Here is a 20,879-nt window from a genome sequence, read left to right as displayed (position 1 = left end):
AAACCATACCATATCCAGAATGGTTCAGATGAAGAGGAACATCTGCAAAGGACTCAGGTGTGACTTCAGCTTATTGATGGTGAACCCCAATGATTAAAGGAGGTTTACCATTGTCTGCAGGTGGGTAACGTCTGCTTTTGGTGAGCACACCTTCCGCAGCAGGTCGTCGTGGTATGGGAGGACTGGTAATCCAAACTCTGTAGCTATGCCGCGGCCATTGCCATCACTTTTGTGAACAACCAAGGGGCACTGGTGACCCCAAGGGTGGCACTGCAAATTGAAAATGCTCCTGGCCCACCATGAACCACACGTAATGCCTGTCGGCTTTCAGGAGGGGATGTGAAAATAAGCATCCTGTAGGTCCAACACCACCATCCAGTCTCCAGGGTCTAGGACAGACAGAACCTCAATTTTAGACTAACAGCCTTTCGGTGGTCTTTGCCCAACTTTTTACCTGACTCCCTCCATTTTTCAGATCTCGATTTGGCTGATTTTAGGACTCTGCACACTTTACCACTGCTGACCAGTACTAAAGTGCTTGTGCTCTCTCCCCTAAACATGGTAACATTGGCTCCCACAAATTCACATATTTCATTTAGCTATAAGTGTCTAGTAAAGTGTACTATATGTGCCCAAGGCCTGTAAATTAAATGCTACTAGTGGCCCTGCAGCACTGATTCTGCCACCCACTTAAGTAGTCCTTTAACCATGTCTCAGGCCTGCCATTGCAAGGCCTGTGTGTGAAGTTTCACTGCCACTTCAATTTGGCAGTTAAAATTCTGTTATATACCTTTAAGTGGTAATTTATGATCTGAAAGGAGTGGCATTGTCATGTTTGGTATGGTTGGAATGGTAGTGAGAAATCCTGCTTACTGGTGAAGTTAGATTTAACATTACTATATTAGAAATGCCACTTTTAGAAAGTTGATGGCATGCAACTGAGTTTTGATGCGATTAGCATTAGCTCTCTGTGCATGCGCACTGAGAGGGAGTAGTGCACATTGAAATGCCGAGTTTCTGGATGGCACGTTAGCAACCTGGGAGTTGGTCAAGATGAAGCAGTCGGGCTACCTTTGGTTAGAATAATTTGTGCTACCAATGTATACTGGATTTGATTCTTAGGTAAGCTGTGTTTGTAACTTATATAGTTAGTGCCATAGGTTTGATTTATGATATTTGTTTTAGTATATGACTATTTTTAATTCAATAGTTTTGAATGATTCAGGTCATTGCCATCCACTGTTTGACTGTTTATGCCAACAAGTGATAGTGGCATGGTTATGCAAGTCTAGAGTCATTTGGGCATATTTACTTATTTTGTAAACAAGTAGATCATCTGTGATATGCAACTTTTTTGTTCAGGTTGTTCCTTCCTTATCGGAGAGGGAGGCTTTGTCTTTTCTTTTGTTGGCACTTAGGGGGTCATTCCGACCTTGGCGGGTGGCTACTGCCGCCCGCCAGGCGGAAACCGCCATGCGGCCGCACTCACGCGGCCCCCATTCTGACATTCCCGCCGGCCCAGGGGGAATGAGGCCGCAACACAGGCGTTGCGGCCGTGCGACGGGTGCAGTTGCACCCGTTACGCTTTTCACTGTCTGCTAGGCACATTGAAAAGCTGGCCAGGGCCCTGTTAGGGGGCCCCTGCACTGCCCATGCCAGTGGCATGGGCAGTGCAGGGGCCCCCAGGTGCCCCAGGACACCCCTTACCGCCAGCCTCTTCCTGGTGGTGAAAACCGCCAGAAACAGGCTGGCGGTAAGGGGGTCAGAATCCCCAGGGCAGGCTTTACCGCTGCAGTCAGAATGGGTGAGAAAGCACCGCCAGCCTGTTGGCGGTGCTTTCAGTCATAATGGCCCTGGCGGTCTCGGACCGCCAGGGTCAGAATGACCCCCTTAGTGTTGGGGCCTTAGAAGATTGATTAATTTGTTATTGTTGTTAACAGGATTTGCTCTTCCTTGTTGATTGATGTATACGCGGTAGGAGATAATGTGAGTAATTGTCCATTGTTCCCTTGTGCAATTGATAATTGCATTTATTATATGGTGCCGTATCACAGTTTTATTATTTTGTTTTGTAGATTATTGTGTATGCTCCATTATTAATATGCCCTGATGATGACCCTGAAGACAGCAAAGGATCAAAACGCCATTGATGCTTTCTTAAACTGACTGGATACAAGCAATTTTGGGCCATATGTACTAAAGCATTTTCCCATAGACACTGAATGGGTAAAACCCGTTGATACATCTGGCCCTTTGTGTTTTTCTGTTTAGACTCATTGTGGTATTCTTGCTTTTTTTGTTTTAATTTTGGATAAATCACTTTTTTGCCTAAACACTGTTTATTATGTGTTCTTGTATGTGAGCACAAATTGTGTAGCCAGTGTTTAGTGATGCGAATGCGATTATTGCATTATTATCCTTGTCTTTTTGCATTACATTGTGTGTTGGCACCCCCGTGCTTGTCTTTGTTATTTAATAATTCTCTGGAAACTATTGTGGTTAACAATATACTTTTAGAAATTAGGCATTTCTCTGCACTTACTGCTCTCTGTGCCTTACAGCCTGTTTCCAATCCATGTCTGGTATGTGCTGGTTGACATCTCCCCTTGTACATTCCACCCACACAGCCATAAACACAGGACACTCAGCTGCATATGCATTCATCTGCATACTGATAAGTCTTCCTAGGCAGGAAGACTGGAGGGGCTCTCACAATTCAAAGGCTAGGGGCCTGGCCTGACACAAAGGACTGATAACCCCCCACAGATCTCCCGGCAGACAGGACTGGGCTGAAAGGGAAACTGGTGCACTTCAAAACCACTCTTTGAAGACTTCTCCAGTTCAAAGGCACATTTGCATTTATATATTGGGTCTGTGACTTCCTAAAATCAGACACGTCTGGACCTATAACTGGACTCTGTCATAACGGCTGCAGTGCAGCCCAAAGGACTCATCTGGACTGATTTTCTGAAAGGACTGTTCTGCTTGCTGCCATGCTGCCTGCTGCTTCCTGACTCTACTGGAAGGACTTTGCCTTCCCACAACAAGTGATCTCCAAGGGCTTGTCAGCTTGCCTCCTTTTAAGAAGTCTCAAGGCCCTCAAAAACTTCACCTGTCTCGTGGCTGAAAAAATCAATGCAACGTCTACAGAATCAATGCAGCGCCTGGGTTGCAGCTGAAAAATCAACGCAGCACCTGCAGAATCGATGCAGAGCCTGTTCCATGCCAGTTCCATCATCACAGCTCATCTGGATTTTCCATGCATCATCCCTGGGTGCCAATTCTTCATCAACTGTGTACTGAAGTGATGAACCGAGGCTGCATGTCCGGAAATTGATGCATTGCCTTTCATGGGAGGAAAGAATTGAGACATCACCTCCCCTAACAGTGAGGAACTGATGCATTGGCTCACCCATGTGGGAAGAATCGACACATCACTTCTTCTGTGGCCACTTTATCTGCTTTGCTTTCTGGCACTTCATCTCCTCTGTGGGCCGCATCATCTTTGTTTTTGATGCAGCCCAGGTACTTTGTGCTAAAGAGATACATCTATTGATTCCTATGGATTAAGACCTACTTAAACCTCTAATTAGAGATATCTTGACCTATGTATATTGCACTTTTGTCATTTTGGGCTTGTTTTACTCAGATAAATATTATCTATTTTTCTAAACTCATGTGGATTACTGACAGAACTGGTTGCACCACGCAGTTTATAATGTATGCAGGGTAGGTGTTCAATCGTAAAGTCTATTCTCACAACTGACACAGTGATATTTATGAGTTTGGTAATGTGTGATGCATCTTTTAGATGCATCGCTTTAAGCCTGGAATTTGCCAGAAATCCTAGGCCTCTTCAACCCAGGCGTAGTAAATGACACAGTGGCTGTGTAATAGGAATCTGACTAGCTGAAGTCACCTTACACAGTGTAATAAATAATTTAAGCATATTCCCTCAACTAGTAGTAGGCCTACACATATAACAATCATGTTGTAGGACCCCTTGATCAACCTGGGACCATGGCAACCAATGTATTATCATCCACTGCACCAATGCAATGTGACGCTGTGTCACTTTGGTCTTGTTTTACTCAGATAAATATTATCTATTTTTCTAAACTGGTGTGGATTACTTTTTGTGGTGTTTTCACTGTGTTACTATATGAGTTATTGCACAAATACTTTACACATTGCCTTCTAATTTAAGCCTGCCTGCTCTGTGCCAAGCTACCAGAGGGAGACCACAGGATAATGTAGGTTGTGTTGTGACTTACCTTGACTAGGATTGTGGTCCCTTCTTGGACAGGGTGCATATCTCTGCCAACTAGAGACCCAGTTTCTATCACTGACCTAGCATGAGTATTTTGAATTTGTCCTTCCTACCTCTGAGGCTGGAACCCTCTCTATGGCCCTTTTGAGTAGCTCAGATGCTTCTCTGTCAGCCAGGGTAGGTAATTTTTAGGATCCGCTTGTCCATTGTGATGCCCGGCCACCACTGGAGGAAATATCAGATCCTGCTTCGGACTGGGTGTCTGTGTGTCAGCAAATACTCACTAAAGTAATTTTGTGGTTATCTCTGCCATCACCATGGTCCCTGGGAACTGCAGCCTCAGCAACAAAACAGTTTAAAAGCATGGTGTGCTGGAGGTAGGGCCTTGCTTTGACAGATGGAAGGACATCTACCATAGCCACACAGAGGTCTCACCTTGTGAGAGAAGACAGTCCCAAGCAATGTTCTGTGGTGCAGCTCTGTTTAAAATGCTCCATATCTGAGTCCTCCTTATCCCCTATAAGGTGAGAAAAATCAAGAGGCATGTCCCTTAAAGGTGCCTGGATGTCTCCAGATAAACCTGTGCAACTCACCAGGCATGACAGCAGACAGCCCATGGCATGCACTATGCAGTCAGTTGTGTCCAGCCCTGAGAGCATCACAAATGTTGCAGCATTGCTGCCATCGTGAATAGTCTGTGTGAGAGACACTAAAAGGTCATCCAGAACAGCTGGCAAAATGTGAGGGACTATATCCCAAAAAGGAATGGGTATAATTTTCAAGGAGACAACTGACATTGACTATTTTTAGCTTGTGGAGGATACATTTTTTTCACCCTTTGCATTTTGACTTACAGTCAGGAGAAGTGGAAAGAAAAGCATTGGGTGAACCTGCTGGTGGATGCATATACTATGCACCTTAATAGATATACAGAGGGGATAAATATGTATATAGAAATAAATATCTCAAATGAAAACATTAATTATTCATTGAGGACAATTATTGTCTTATACCTTACTTCTATTTATTTTAGTGTTTTGTATCTCCTTGTTTGACTCTAAACTAAGGGCAAGTGGATATATAATAACGATAATCCTTTTCAAAGACATGTAAAACGTTGGTTACGATACATAGATGACATCTTTATGATTTGGGAAGGTAATTCAGAATCCCTAATGGCTTTCCAAGAATGGATTAATAACCTTACCCCTGATCTAAAATTTACGATGTCTTATGATTCCAGACGGATTAACTTTTTGAACTTATGGACTGAGTCACAAGAAGGACAAATTGTAGTCAATCTTTACAAAAAACCTACAGATAGAAATACTTTACTACATTTTTCTAGCAACCACCCACGTAACCTGAAAGAAAATTTACCACATGGCCAATTTTTACGAATCCGCAGAAATTGTACCAACAAAGAAGATTATTTTGCAAATGCAGAAGACTTGGTAATGCGATTGACAGCAAGGGGATACCCTAGAAAAATAGTAAAGATGGCTTGTAAACGGGCCTGGTACACCCCAAGGGAAGAATTATTAACTCCCAGAGAAAAGAAAAAGGAAGTCCCATTGACTTGTGTTCTAACATACAAACCCAAAGCCAACCGAATTAGGTCCATCACTGAAAAAAATTGGAAAATACTATACCCATCAGGGATAGAGAAGCCACTCTTTTCTTTTAAAAGGGGTCGTAATATACGTGACACATTAGTTCATGCTTCTTTTTCTACACCTAAGAAAACAAGAGATCTGAGGGGAATGTTAGAATTCCCTCCCCTCATGGGTCACTATAAATGTAACAACTGCACAGCTTGTCAATATACGGAGAATACGAAGAGTACTGCAGTCAATGGAAAGGTTATCAACAACTACGCTTCTCAAGCTGCAACACTAGGAATGTAGTTTATTGTATTACATGCCCTTGTATGTTGACATCTATAGGCCAGACAACACAACCAGTAAAAGTGCGTATTTTACAACATCTGTCTAGAATTAGATGTGAAACACAAAACGCACCAGTAGTTGATCATTATGTGGAAAAGAGCCATAAAAATGACGATGTAAGATGGTCAGTACTATATGTGGTAGAGAAAACACAAACAGCTATTGAATGTACCTCCATTCTACATAGGATGGAGGCAAGACTAATTAAAAAAATTCAGTACAGCTAGAAGAGGGTTGAATGATCTTGACGAGATGTGGGCTTTAATTCTCAATTTTTTACACTATACATTGACAGTTCATTCAAAGTTAATTATATGCTTTGGTGATTCATTTGTACCTAATTTTGAGCTTAAGTACCTAGGTCACCATGTTTATACAGGCAGTTACACACGGCATGTATAGTTTCTATATTATTAATAACGTTGAAGCATCCCTTTAATAGATATAGGTCTTTACAGCTCCAAGATGGCTGCCAAAAATACCCGGACGCATACCCGGTTGAAAATCTGGTCCTTCTTTGCTGTTTATCTATTTGCTGACAGTGGCGATTAACTCAGTTTCAAATACGCTGCGTTCCACATATATGCGCGCGCTCTAAAAAAGATTTGAGCACCGGCATACAGACAGTGCGTCCTGCGCGTCTGAAAGTTCTTTCGGAAAAGAAGTTCCGAAGATTAATTTGTAAGTACGTTACTGAAATACTAACTTCTGTAGAAAATTAGTGTTAATGGATGGCAATTAAGTATACTGCAACCATGGTTTTCAGCATTACGGAAGGATGGTTTGAAATCAATGGCAACCCTTCTTTTGAAAAACCGTTCTCAGAACGGCAATTTCATTTACCAAAACAAGGTCAGCCTTTTTTCCATTTCACCTTTTATGATTATAAGAATAACATCACTGTAGAGGAATGGTTAGCAATAAAAAATACTTTTACTGCCTTGATAAGCATGACTTTTTGGGCTTCACAATAAAAAGAAGAATTTACTTTTTCTTCAGAGCACTATTTATAATAATTGCGAGTTGTGTGCATGCCACATCAGATGAGAGAATACTATTTGTGTGGAGTGTTTAGTAAGGTATAAATAGAATGTACACTGATGTTGTTTGCCTTTGAGGTCACACATGTGGTGTAGAAAAGGGTGAACAGTGCTTTTTGGAGCACTGATGGTGATGTACACATGACATTGATTGAGAGTAATTTTATGTAAATTTGCATATAGGGACTGTGTTTGATGTCCTGAGGAGGCCAGAAGTAGAAGGGCCGAAACGCGTTGACTATTCTCTAGAGGAATGTTTCTGAAATTATTGAACAATGGAATAAATGTAATGAGATGGCATCATGTATAAGCATTGGGAGACAATACCCCCAAAAGAAATGATACTAAATACCATTGCCTCTCTCATGAGCATAAGACTGTTTGCCTGAAGAAGGTTTAGCAGCTTATTTAAAAAGACTCCAGTGCTAAGAGCTACAAAATTTGGTTTTCTATTTTTATTGTATGATTTTATGATGTTGTTAATTGGTCATTTGTTTGTTTGTACAATGTCAGATATGTAGTTATGTAGTTATGTATTGAGTGATGTTTTAAGGGTAATCCACCCTTTGTTTAGAGTCAAACAAGGAGATACAAACACTAAAATAAATAGAAGTAAGGTATAAGACAATAATTGTACTCAATGAGTAATTAATGTTTTCATTTGAGATATATATTTCTATATACATATCTATCCCCTCTGTATATCTATTAAGGTGCATTGTGTTTTGGCCCAGATACAGTGGGGTTACCGGGCCTCCCCTTATTGGTGTAGAGGTGGATGCGTATACTATCAGACTATCCGGAGTAGGATGTTGTGTCAGGTAGGCAGGGTCACCAGGTGCAGGCCAATGGCAATGGGCAGCATTGAACAGGGTGTGTCCTGTTGAAAGGCAAAAAATGTTCATATGGAGGCAGCCCAGGCTGCAGAACGTTTGTTAACACATTAGTTTTGACTTCCATGTTTGGCAACTGCAGGTTTAGCATCTTAGCCACCCTTTACATCACTATGACGAAAGAGTGGCTTTCCTCTATGGCAGGAGCTGGGGAAGACACTAAGCTAGTATCGGGGTACGTGTCAAGCACATTAGAGCCGTAAAGCTCTCAACACCAATTGTCTTCCTCATTTTAGGGAATATAACCATCCACCCTCATCATAGTTATTATTCTAGGAATCTAGGAGTCTTTTATGCAAAGTTTGTGTCTACCATTTGGTAACAGCAAAGTAACAGTTTCAGGTGGGCTGCCAAGCAGTTGCACGCAAGTCACACAACTTTGTTCAACGTTATGGATGACTTAATTTGGAGCCTGATGACACAATGGGCTGTATATCCTCATCCTGTGTCAACATCATTGGCTTCAATGCAAGCAGAATCAGCATAGGGGATGTCCCTGGAGCTGAAGCGGTCACCAGAGTTGATGGTGGACCTGATGTGGGTCCAAGGGGCATAGATGTTGCAGAGGGTGGACCAGCCAGCAGAAGCCCGAGTGGGGCCCCCAAAAGTTCCTTTGGGCAGATAGTACAGTGCAGAAGATACACAGAATTACCTTGCTCAAGGCTTATAGTTTCTGCATCATCGCTAATAGACCTGAAAAGTCTGCTCGGATGGAAATCAGGAGCAAGACCAGGAGGCATGCTGACACTCTCTTACCCTCTCTGGAATTTGAGAATGGGAGTAAGGGACCATTTCCTAGATTTGTATAGCTTCATCTTTCACCTATCAAAACAGTAGGACAGACAGGAGCAATCAATTCTACACCACTGTATATAGGCCTGTAGTCTCTCTGTGCTGGTTCCTTGCAGGAACTGCAATTCTGTGACTATTATTGCAGGGATCCGGTCAGGGCTGTGATTGTGCATCAGATTTCAAGGTGTGAAGCGACAACTGCCAGTTGAAGAACAACCTGAAAGTGGTCTTTCCTGCTGTAGTTGTTTTCAGCCCATGAGAGGTGCAACTGTCTAATGCTGTGATCCATGTGTGTGTGGCTAGGACTATCTGAAATGACCTGCCCATGTTGGGGCTGCAACTGCCTGTTGTAACCAGATGTTGCAGAGCTGCATTTTCTGAATTCATTATCAGCTAAGAGAGGTTGCACCTGCAAGCAAATCCGGCATGGGCCTGTCACTGAGACCCTAATCTGAGAGACACTCACTGTAGGTTAAAACAGCATTACAACAAGTCAGGCCTGCTATATCAGCTCTTGCTGCTGAAGGACCCTGAATGGACACACAGTCGAGTGAGGCTCCAGTGACCAAAGTTGGAGCACCAAGGAGCACCCCACTGGCATGTCCCTCTCTGACAGACAGCGTGCAAGCCAAGGGCAGCTCCTTTGCAATGCCCCCCATGCCCAAGAGCCAGGAGCTGAAAAATGAACTGATAGTTCCACTATCATTTTATTTTTCATCAGCTGGCTCAGCCAGCAGTGCAGGGAGGGGTGGGGCTGGTTCATGGGGGGGGGGTGAGCACACCTAAGTGCGCATGTGTGTTTGCCCAGCCGGCTCATGTGCACTTAGGTTTCTCCAGACTGGCTATGTTGAACAGCTGGGCTGGAGAAATTGCACAGACCCCCGGGTTGTGCCTGAGCAGCAGTTCAAGCAGCCCAGACCAATCCTAGCGCTGCTTTCACATTAGCGTTAGCATGAAAGCAACACCAGGATTGCTGGGGAGCCTGTGTTGGTGTCCCAGTGAATGCTGGGACACCAGAAGAGGAGCGACAAACGAGGCGGCAGGAGGCGGCAATGGGAATGGAAAGTGTTTTTTTTTAAATGTTATTTCCTTCTTTCCCCCATGTATTTTGTTGAAATAGTGTGTTGTATTGCATTCTATCATGTATTAAAGTAGACTTCTTTCTTGTAAAGATAGGCACTGGGCTGGACATTCCCACGGTGCCTCCCTGGGAAGCCTATGACTGTAAGCAACATCTATCATTGACAGTCAAGTACAGAAGAACTTGTACTAGGCCCAGTTTGCAGAGCCATATTAGGATTGTCCGAGGGACATCAAATGTAAATTATCTAAACCTTTAATGATGAGGCCCAGCAGCCCTTGATTCCCCAGTGGCCCCTCTAACGGGGATCTAATAGAGGAGTTACCTTTGCTGTAGAAATTATGGTTTGTGCTCTAGAAAGCTAAAATGAGGACTCCTTTTCTATATATTCTCAAATACACTACTTGTCCATGCAGTCTGAAAGTGTAGCATAAGCAAGAAACATACTTTCAACACCAACAGTAGTTTTAAGGTAGTTTTAACACACAGTTTTGATGAATAGCTAGAGTATTAATATTCTATATTTAACACAAACTATAAGCATTCCTGAACACTTTTTTGCTTGAATCGAGCTTTTACATTTGAAGTATTTTCTATAAAGCATGCTGGAGCAAATGAACATTGAGGTTCTAATTTAGAGAGGAAACCAGTTAGTAAAAAATATTTGAGTGGATGTATGGATTCTTAAAGATTTGTAGCAAAATATGTTTTAATGGGATATAAATAGTGACTGTGAGAGATCACTATCTATGTCCAGCATCCTTTTCCCACATGTGATCCCCCTGAATATTCATTCTCACTGTGAATTGATAGTGTCTTAATTTTAAAAATGTAATATTATGTTAAAACGTTTATGTTTACTTTGAATCATCCATTTAAATGTGTGTGTGTGTGTGGAATTTTTAGAGGTTCACAAAGCTATCTGCAGACTGATCTCAAACTTAGAATAAACAGATTTCTTCCACTGTTTGTCGTAGTAAGACCTTTAAAAGTTTGGAGATTTAGGGCCTCATGTACAAAGATTCCAAATAAGAATTTGTAAATTGTTATTAACTACGATTCACAATTTGCAATTTCCTATTAGAATGTATTAAAATGTTTTTAGTAAAAGTGGTTGCAATTTGCGCACTAACTTTGACCAACTGCATTGATATTTTGGGAACCAAACTATGCACTAATAGGTTGGTTCTCATAATGGGTCACAATTTGTACTACATCATTTATATACATGTGGTGGCCAGAAATTGCGAGTCTCTACAATCGGCCATAATCATAGGGATGGTGACTTGCGGCGGACAGCAAACCATCATGTCTGTGATTCCTTTCTTAGGGTTGAGCGTGCGCAAGAGCTCTGGACCAAGTTGCAATCTCTCTGTGGGCTTCTAACCATGCCCCATGCCACGCCCATCACTTTCATTAGTTTGTGGGCTTGCCTTTTATCAATCGATTGATTCCATTTGTGAAAGGCATGTATATGTCATACCTTTTCTGGTGTTTAGCCCTCCTCGAGTGCACCGGTAAGCTACTGAAAATATACGAGGCTCCATGTTAACAGCTGGTTTCTGGACTACTTTATCTTTTCATTTCCTGGGCAGCGCGATCTCGCTCTCGCTGGGCAGAAGTCAAGCGTATTGCATGACATCGACCCTGTTACATGGATAATTGCACTTTTGCCGGTAACATGGATAATTCCACTTTTGCCGATAAGTTTCACTGCGAGCGAGCTTCTGTTTCCTTTTCTGTGTCTCCTTCAAGTCTTGGCTACTATCGGCTTGCATATGTGAAACTGTTTTACTTTTCATTATTAGTTTATGTGGCAAGCAAAGTCCGGTTAGGAGTTTACAATGCTAATAGCTCTAACAAGAGCAAACGCAGGACTCGTTGCATTGCAAATGCTTGTTTATAAAGCAATCCTTTTTTGAAAAGCAGACGTTTTTGTTAAAGGGCTTAGTACAATCCAAAAAAGTGTTTTAGTGATCACAAAGCCTCTGATTTACCGTACCCAAAGGTTTGCGCTCCTTAAAACACTTTGTACATGAGGCCTTATATTTTTCTGTTGATTTCTGCCCACTTCCTTTTGTCAGTAGTTGCATCAATCAAAATAGTTTTTATTGAGCAACAATAAAGCAAGTGATAAATGCATTATCTATCTATCTATCTATCTATCTATCTATCTATCTATCTATCTATTTATCTTTCTATCGATCTTTCTATTTATCCATCTATCATCTGTAAACAATGCCATTCTGTATTTCTTATAAATAACTACATTAAAAGATACATAATTAAAATAGGTAACATAAGTAATTGTAAATCAAACAGAACAATTAGATTACTATTTTAAATCACAGTTAAGACTGCTATGAATCACACCATTTTAACATACTTCAACTATGCAATAAGATCAAATGTAATGGAATGTTTTTAGCATCTCATTTATGTCAGAAACTTGTAGCAGTACAGATAAGAACCTTTTTTCATTTACATGTTTTCAGTTTTGAAATTTACATATTCAAGCTTCTGCTCTGGAAAATGAATGAATCTAAATGTACTTCTTCGGTAGCATGTTTCCCATTTCAGTCACATTCTATAAGCTAGGTGAACATTCTAGCTCTTTATGAGAAGACTGTGATCTTCACAAACAGCTGTTGTGGGAAGAGGTGTGGTGATATGTGGGTGATGCAGAAATGAGGTACTTGTCTAAGGTACTAGCTATGACTCTCCTGGATAGATATTAATCATCCTGAAGTCAAACAAAATGCCACATTTAGTAGTGTGCACCTGTCTGATTTGCAAAATGCAGTATTTTGCTCTACATTCCTTTTAGCTTAATCACTTACAACATAAACATCTACTTTTGACTCCTTTTCATAACACTCTTCTTTGAGTGTACAGCTCAATCTCTTATTGTAGTCTGTTCAGGAAAGGAGGGCTCTTGCCAGGTTCCATATGGTTGTAGCTGAAGGTTTGCTTCATTAAGGGAGATTCTTTTTGACGTGCTTGGGGAAATAAGCACAAAGTCACCCTATCATTACAAAACTTTCCACTAACAAAAAGCCACACCTCTTGGCTTTGCTTGTGCTTGCTACTGAATTCTGTTCAGTGTTTGATGTTATAAACCAATATAATTGAATGTTCATGCACTAACGTTGCTGTTATAAGACTTTTGAATTTACCACAGCGTTTTTAGTCTTCTTTTGAGTCTCTAGTGAGTTCAGCTCTAAGACTTTTCTAGTCACTTGAGTGTATTAGGCGTGTATGCCACTGACAGTAACAGTGTGACAGTTTCTTTATCTGCAGTATTAGACACAAAGGACATTGCACACATGCTTTGCAAAAGATGCTGTCTGTTTTGCCTGTCTTTGCAGGGCACTATGGCTTGATGTCGGGCCTTAAGTGCAGGGAACACAAGACAATATTTCGCTTGCCCTAACAGTCTTGATAACATCTATTTCCGCATATTAATCAGGCACCTATACATGAATTCCTGATATTTTGAATACTCAGTCGAATATGTGTATACGTATACCATACCTGCAGACATCTGGCGAAAAGAAATATAGAGCCTTTTTCTTGTCAACGAAAGGAGGAAATGAGGCTGCGTCTACATCATATAAAAGAAATTAAAAGAAACAACAAATCATATTTAACATCGAGGCAACTAGATTAAAAGAGAATTTAGAATGCACGGTTAGATCCAGAGAACATATTTTGTGCAAATGTGTTTTGTGAGGTAATGTTATCTGATTTAGCTACCTATAAATTGTGCATTAATGTATAACTGATTAAATTGACTATTTTCTCAAAATGGATGTTTGAAAAACTGCTTTAGAGGATACCAATAGTATGTACAATATACTATTTTTGCCAAATATAAGGGCTGATCCGCAAAACAGTTTCCAGATGTAAATGTGGCATGTCCGGCTAAAGCAGCAATTTATGCACACATAGTTTTCGCCTGGTTTTTTAAAGCTTTAAATAGGTCTAACATGCTGCCAATTCAGGAGTGTGTATATAACTGACTAATGGAAAGAGTATACAAATATATATTCCATCCCAGTGTGCATCAGTAAGCAATACTGGTGGTCAGAGAAAGAGTCAGGTAATCCCCATGACAAGGTGGTTAACATGCTTTCAGTATTAAACCAGTGGCTATTCTAAAGTAAAGGTAAATTCATTTCTATCCTTTCTGACCATTTGTAAAAAACATGACTAGTACCCCGGTTCATCTGATGGAAAGTGAACCAGATACCGATTTTTCACAGAGTGTAGGGAATAGAGACATTGTTTTTTAAATATAAAAACTGAAAAATCAAAATGAATAGACGTGATTAGGAAAACTAGAAAAAGGGAGATGTTTGTTAATACCATTAATTTTTGCTTCGTATGGGTATGCATGGGCCTTTTTCTGGCACATCTGAAACATTTGTGTATTAAGCAAACAGATGTAAATTACAACAGGCCATAGCAGTAAATTATGCATACTATCATTTTCTCTTATCTTTGTGAATGGAAGACGAAGTAATGTGTAGTTATTTTTTCATACCAACCCAAGGACTTCTGACTTTTGACACTTATGGAAATCACGAGTAGCAATACACAGGGATATTATCCTGTGTATGAGTCATTTGATGTGTGGATCTTCTGCTGTATAAAATGGGGTATTTTCTATCTCCTTCATACTAAATAGGGTGGACGTGGCTTCTTTTTAGCCATTGTTCTCTGAGTAATAATCAGACTATAAGGTTGAAAAATGTCACTCATTTATGAGCTGCCAAGGCACTTTACCAGATTTTAAACTTTGTTGCACCAAATCTGGCTGTGTAATAGCTCATAACTGAGCATGTCCATGTTGCAAAGAACTCAGGGCTTCTTTTAGGAGATCAAGGGCTGATTACATTATAGTGCTTATAGAATATACTGGTTTGAGGGTATTTGCATGCTGTTTTCAATAACTTTGTAAATATTTTGCATAATTTCTCTATTGATTTCTCTTTTCTCTCAGCAGCTTCTCTTTCTAAGTTTGTATTTCATTAAAAGTTATGTATCTTAATAAGAATAAAAAACAGTTAAGATTAACAGGATGCGGATGCATGAAGAATTCATTAAAATATTTTTTTTCAGTAATGGTGGATAAATGCTCCTTCACATCCCTTTCGGTAGAAAGTGCTAGCCAACATTGGCACAGCTTACCAACACTGTATGTAGTAACAGTAGCAGGTGTTGCACGTCTGTTCCACATGAGGTCTGGGTGATTAGGTAGAGGACTCGGACATTTGAAAAAAAAAATCTGTGATTACATACATCAGTATCAATTGTCCATAAGGCTATCTCTTCAGGGTGTAGGTTGAATTGTAGGTACCATTCAGGATCATTTCATTTAGAAGCCTATCTGAAATATTTCCTTTCCCTTGTCAATTTGAGAATAAGGTTGAATTTACTTTCGGAATTAAGGGTGTTTTTAATCTCTAGTGAAACCAAATCCTAGACAGGTTGTCTGCTGCATGGTATACTTCAGAAAAATATTTCTTTGGATATTAGGCGTGCTCCAAATATGTATACTGTACCTAGTATTTGCCAATGTTTTGTTCCTCAAATACGCTTCTCTTTAATGTTTTCTTTCCAGTAGCCATAGCCTTGAATAGCAGGATCAGCTTGCTATCTGGTAATCAGATTATTCTGATGTTTCTTTAGTTTCTGGGCGTAAAAGAAAGCTGATGGATTTGGTCTGTCAGCATAGTTAAAATAAGAAAATCTCTTCTGAAAAGGGATCACTAATTATGGGCAGACGGCCAATAGTGGCCCCATTGTATACATTCATCTGTTGAATTCACTAGCAGAAGCTCTTGGAGAGTCTGGTGAACTACTGTGACTTCTGCTGCACTGTCTAAAAGTGCTGTCATCCAAGTCCCAATCAGCAGAAGTGTCTATAGCTTGCAGGGCATGTCCAGCCCCATTTTCTTTTTTTTTTTTAAAGTATATCTTAGAGTCAGGACCTTCTCTTCCTTTTTTACACTAACCTCTGCTTTACATCCTGATTCATTTTTCAGCGTGATATACACATCCTTTCTCTGATACTTGGTCCGTCCAGCCCTTTCTGTCCTTTTACTCCCAGAATCCTTAAAAGTGAGGAGCGAACAGATACCTGTATACTGATACAGATCCAGCTATTCAAGTTTTATCATGGTCCTTCAATTAGTAACTACCCTGGCTGAACTCCTGAGTCAACAGAGATTCAGTCCTTTTTTTTTCTCACTCGCAGCTTCTTCCTAGGCTCTGGCTCAGCCTTTCCTTTACCAGAACCCTCAATTTCACTTTTTGCTTTGATATGCAGTTGAGCAGCTTGTGTGCCAATGTGTCACAGTCCACAGGTGCATTAGTTTCTGAATTATCTTTGGTAGCTCCTGTTTACGATCCTGAACAGGGGCAGATGTAATTCTCTGGCATATTGCCAGGGCTGCGGCTTCTCCGCAAACGTTATTCAGAATGGTTGAGGAAACAGTTTCAAAACTCCCCATTAATTTCATCCCTAAGTCAAGAGCAGTGCAGCTCTGTGCTCATTTTGTATTTGTTTCAGTACATCAGGTAGCACTGCTAAAAAGGGTGTGACATGTGTAGCAGTAGAGATACTAGCAAAGATACTTCTCCAGGTATTGCACTCTTTTATAGGTAGCATCATGCCAAGGGGAAGACACATAATAAATATTTTATGCTTGTCTTGGCATGCTGTGTGAGGATAGACCGCTTCTAGCTGGCTTGTCTTGCAAGCAACCAGGAATGCAATTCCTTCACATTTTACCAGCATTTTGCCCATAACTGTGTTTATGGTCTGTGAACTTATTGTCTGTATCACAGCCCAGGCGTTTACTACTGGTTCTATTGGAGCTGCTCTACCACCTGTTGTCTGTAGTGCATATTGTGTGATTCCCATGTAAATAGCTACTATCAAGTGTAATAATCTTCCTATGTCCTCAGGTGGCAAATTTACTGGAGTAGGATATGATGTAAACCCAACCTATACAGGCCAGGTGACCCCAATATTACTTAGGGGCCCCAGTGTAGTATTCAGCGTTGTTCAGGGTAATTCACACCCAAACCATTTTTGGTGTTCTTGCTAAGGAAAAGGGATTTCCAAACCACAATAATCTTGGTATTGTTGAGGCACCGCTGCTGGTGTATGAAAATGACCAGAGGCAGCATCTACAGTATCAAACTCCATCCATGATTAAAAGATTTCAAAGGCATATGCAGCACGTGTATTTCCAATAAAAAATGTTACTGCACCCCCTGTGTATGGATGCCTTTATCTGTAAGATGTGGTATAGCTGCTGCCCTGTCATTTTCTCCTATGGCAACAGGATCTGCAATTCTTATTGAACAGATTCAACAAAACATGAGGTCTAAAATGAAGAAACCAACACACAGAATGGAGACACACCTTGTAGGAGTCAAGTTTGACAAACCTGTAAAAAACAAGAGTTTCATATTTAACCTGCAGGAGGTAACCTATATTACCAGGGGCATTTTTTGAGTGTGTTATCATAAACTACCCAAAAATCCAGCTAATCGGGGTCCTGATAAGGGTGTCACAATGATCCACTCCAGGACACTCCAAGCAGATTTCTAACCCACTTGCACAATAACATGGTCAATGCATCAAATGCTTAAATTAAAATCCTAATCTAATGCTTGTAATATGGAAGGAAAACACACAGAAAGAAATAACAAATGCAATTAAGTATGTTATGGTCATCATTGTCTATGTCTGTGGCCCACTGGAAATGTGGCACGGTCTTGGGTCCTATAGGTTCTGCCTTGACCCAAGCAGGGGCGACCCTTTCTGGTAGCCACGGTGCTGCTGACGGAGGGAACGCCAAAGGCAGTCCGTGCCCTCCAGAAGGAGTCCCCAAGGGAAAAAAAACTAAAAAGGAAAAAACCTCAAACAGAAACTCCTGGAACAAAAGTAAAAAGTAAATCTGAACAAAAGACAAAAATGACAATGAAAAAAGCTGGAACTGGCTCAGAAAACATATAACTGACGCAGAAGAACAGGAGCGAAGATCACCACCCAAAGGAAGTGTTGCAGTGCAAAGAGAACAGGAATCACACACCTTATATACCCAAAGAATAGGAAGTGACCGGCAGGAAGTAAAATACACCATACTGGATTGGGAACATAGCATAGAAACCTATAGAAAAAGTCACCATGTTAAGTAAGGTTCCAAAGGCATGCTGGTAGAAGGAAGGCATGCTGGGAAGGAGAAAGGATCATGGAAATGAAAGAAAGGCATAAATTCAGGAAGACAACAAGGAAGGCAGAAAAGAAGAAAGAAAAAGAAGCAGAAGGTAAGTCGGGTGAATGGAGAGTGGAGGGAGGCAAAAACTAGCAGGGGCGCGACACGCCCTTAATGTGTTGAGGCCCCATGCCCAATTTTGGGCCTCGATAAAAATAGTAAATGGCAGGGGTGCGGCACGTCCTGCCGCTGCGACTCGTGGCTGCATCCGGAGCCGAATGTTCGGCTCGCGCCGCAGCTCAACACAAGACCTATAACAACATTTCTGGCATGATTATCACATTTTTAACATCTAGTGCCATTGGGCTATTTGTAAGCTCTACACCATCTCTAGCTACCTTGTTCGAGTTTCTCAAGATGGATCACATAGCATATCTGAACTTTCGGTTTTAAATAGCAAATCAGCTTTTCTCAGCCAGCTCTGGACTGAAAAAGAAATTGTGACAAGTCTGCCCGCTGCCCCCAATGTCACCTATGACTGAGGCTGGTTGATGCTTCAAGCTGGCGTGATCTCTGACATGAAAGTCTTACAATAAAGTCCCTCTCTGACTATGGCTCGAGACCTGAGGGACATGTATATCATGTAGCTGTGTTGCCCTTGTGCCACATTCGAAAAATCTTTCTGAATGTCTTCCTTGGGGCTGGAAATCGTGTTGGGGACAGCAAATCACACTCACACTCGCTGACTTACTGTTCTGGAGCTGCGCATGAGAAAAAGTTATGCCACAAAGTGGTAGACAGAATTTGGTTGGAACTCTGCTTTACAAGACTAACATGAAGTGCCTAAATTCCACCAGTTGGGGGTTGTTTATATCTGGTGTACCCCAAACACTTGCACGGGTAACACTCAAAAACAACTTTCCAACCAAACACTTATTTTTAAAGAAGAAAAGTATTTTGAAGCAGACATAGCTAAATGCTGCACATAAGTAAAACTATATACACAAGCCTGACTTATTGTGATTGACATGGACATTTCTTAATACAAGAGCCAGGTCTACAGGAGTTATTACCAAATTCTCAAAATGTAAGCAGATCATGGTTACAGCCTCTGCTGTCGAATTAAAAAAATCAGGCTCTCAGGATTTGACATTAACTTTATTCCCAATAACAAAATAAGACCAATGTATTGTGACATTGGCTTTTCACAATAACCAAAATTATGCTTACTGCTTTTGTTATAAATAACAACCAAGCAGACTCCTTTTATAAATATGGCTCTGTGCCAAAAGATCTTGTAAAAACACAAAATAAACCAATGACTATAACAAATGACTATACTTTGTTTAGCAAGACTAAATAGAACCTAGATATACTGAATTCTATAGTCAAATGTGTCTAATTATTGAGAAAAAATGTAACCACTCCTAATTCTATAACAAGTCAACTCTGCTTAGTGAGGCCACACACAGCCTACCAGACCTAAGTCTACAATAAAAGTATTTGATTGGGGCGATCAGGAACAACCTAGTCAGACTCAATCTCATGCTTCCTTTATTTGGATGGATTTAGTAACCTGAATGCAAGCTACTGGTGAACTCCAAACTGGATGCTGTGCTGAATCCAGTGTGACTCCTGCATCAGACCAAGGGCAGGCGCTCTGTTCTCCAAGGAGGCCGGGCAACAGCAGGTAGACTGGAAACCTATAAAGTGCTTCTGCAATGGGTCACACACCTTCTCACCCCAGTGGTGATTCTCTGTGAGTTCTGCTCTACAAGAGGAGCTGTCTGGCTGCATGTCTGGCCCAAAGGACCTATCAATGTCAAGAACTGGATGCTGTGACTGTTTGCCCAGTTTCCTTCTTAATGGTTCAAGGAAAAATTACATTTGCGAGGAGCCACAGTGTCAGCCTGCACAATGTTACATGGGTGAAAAATGTCCACTGTCTAATTAATAGGATCATAGGTAGGAAGAAAATTCATTAGAGTAAAAATCTTTTTGCCAATCTGGCAATGCTTGCTTGATGATGGTGAAATATGTTGCAGGTGATAAACCAGACACCACACTGCCCTTGGCATCATGAGGAGAGAAGAGCTCCATCAATAATTCAATAGAAGACTTCAAGTGAAACACAGCTGCAAACATGGCAAGAATCAGGGGCAAAAATAACAACATATGGTTGATGGTCATGACAAAAATAGGAAATTAATGCTTTGAGATGCATCTGTCTTTCATGATTGCCTCGCATATACATGATTTTAACCGATGCTGAAATCACAAGAAAGACTCTTGCTTCATCTTGCATTGGGAACAATCAATAACATCTTCTGAACACTCCACCATCAGTGGAATATGAACTATGTGAAGGATAGTTCATATGCCTGACCAGGCATCTTCTTTCAGAATCATTGTGTCAACTGAACATAAAATGAAAAAGACCAAGTTTGGTATCCTTTTGCTTCGGCTAGATTCCATAGTCCCATCTCCAATCTTGCAGGGTAATGCCTTCCACTAATTGTGGAACATCCCTCCTACTGACTACTGCCATGCAAATATCAGCTAGGTCCAGGTGAGGATGCATGCCTATGCAAAAAGCTCAGCACCCACCAACAAGAATTCT

At 41.0% G+C, this 20,879-nt stretch overlaps 1 protein-coding gene across 2 annotated transcripts in view; it reads right to left on the bottom strand.

The window, feature by feature from the left end:
- The window catches only part of CD36 (CD36 molecule (CD36 blood group)), a 574,756-nt gene that overhangs the window by 230,199 nt on the left and 323,678 nt on the right, over nucleotides 1-20,879 (bottom strand). For both annotated transcript variants that reach the window (XM_069228678.1, XM_069228679.1), the window contains exon 7: nucleotides 13,560-13,629. In XM_069228678.1, the coding sequence (XP_069084779.1) occupies nucleotides 13,560-13,629 (70 nt within the window). The remainder of the gene's footprint in view (nucleotides 1-13,559; nucleotides 13,630-20,879) is intronic.

Source organism: Pleurodeles waltl, chromosome 4_1, assembly GCF_031143425.1.
Source record: "Pleurodeles waltl isolate 20211129_DDA chromosome 4_1, aPleWal1.hap1.20221129, whole genome shotgun sequence".
NCBI lineage: Eukaryota > Metazoa > Chordata > Amphibia > Caudata > Salamandridae > Pleurodeles > Pleurodeles waltl.
This window is presented reverse-complemented; position numbering and strand designations above follow the sequence as displayed.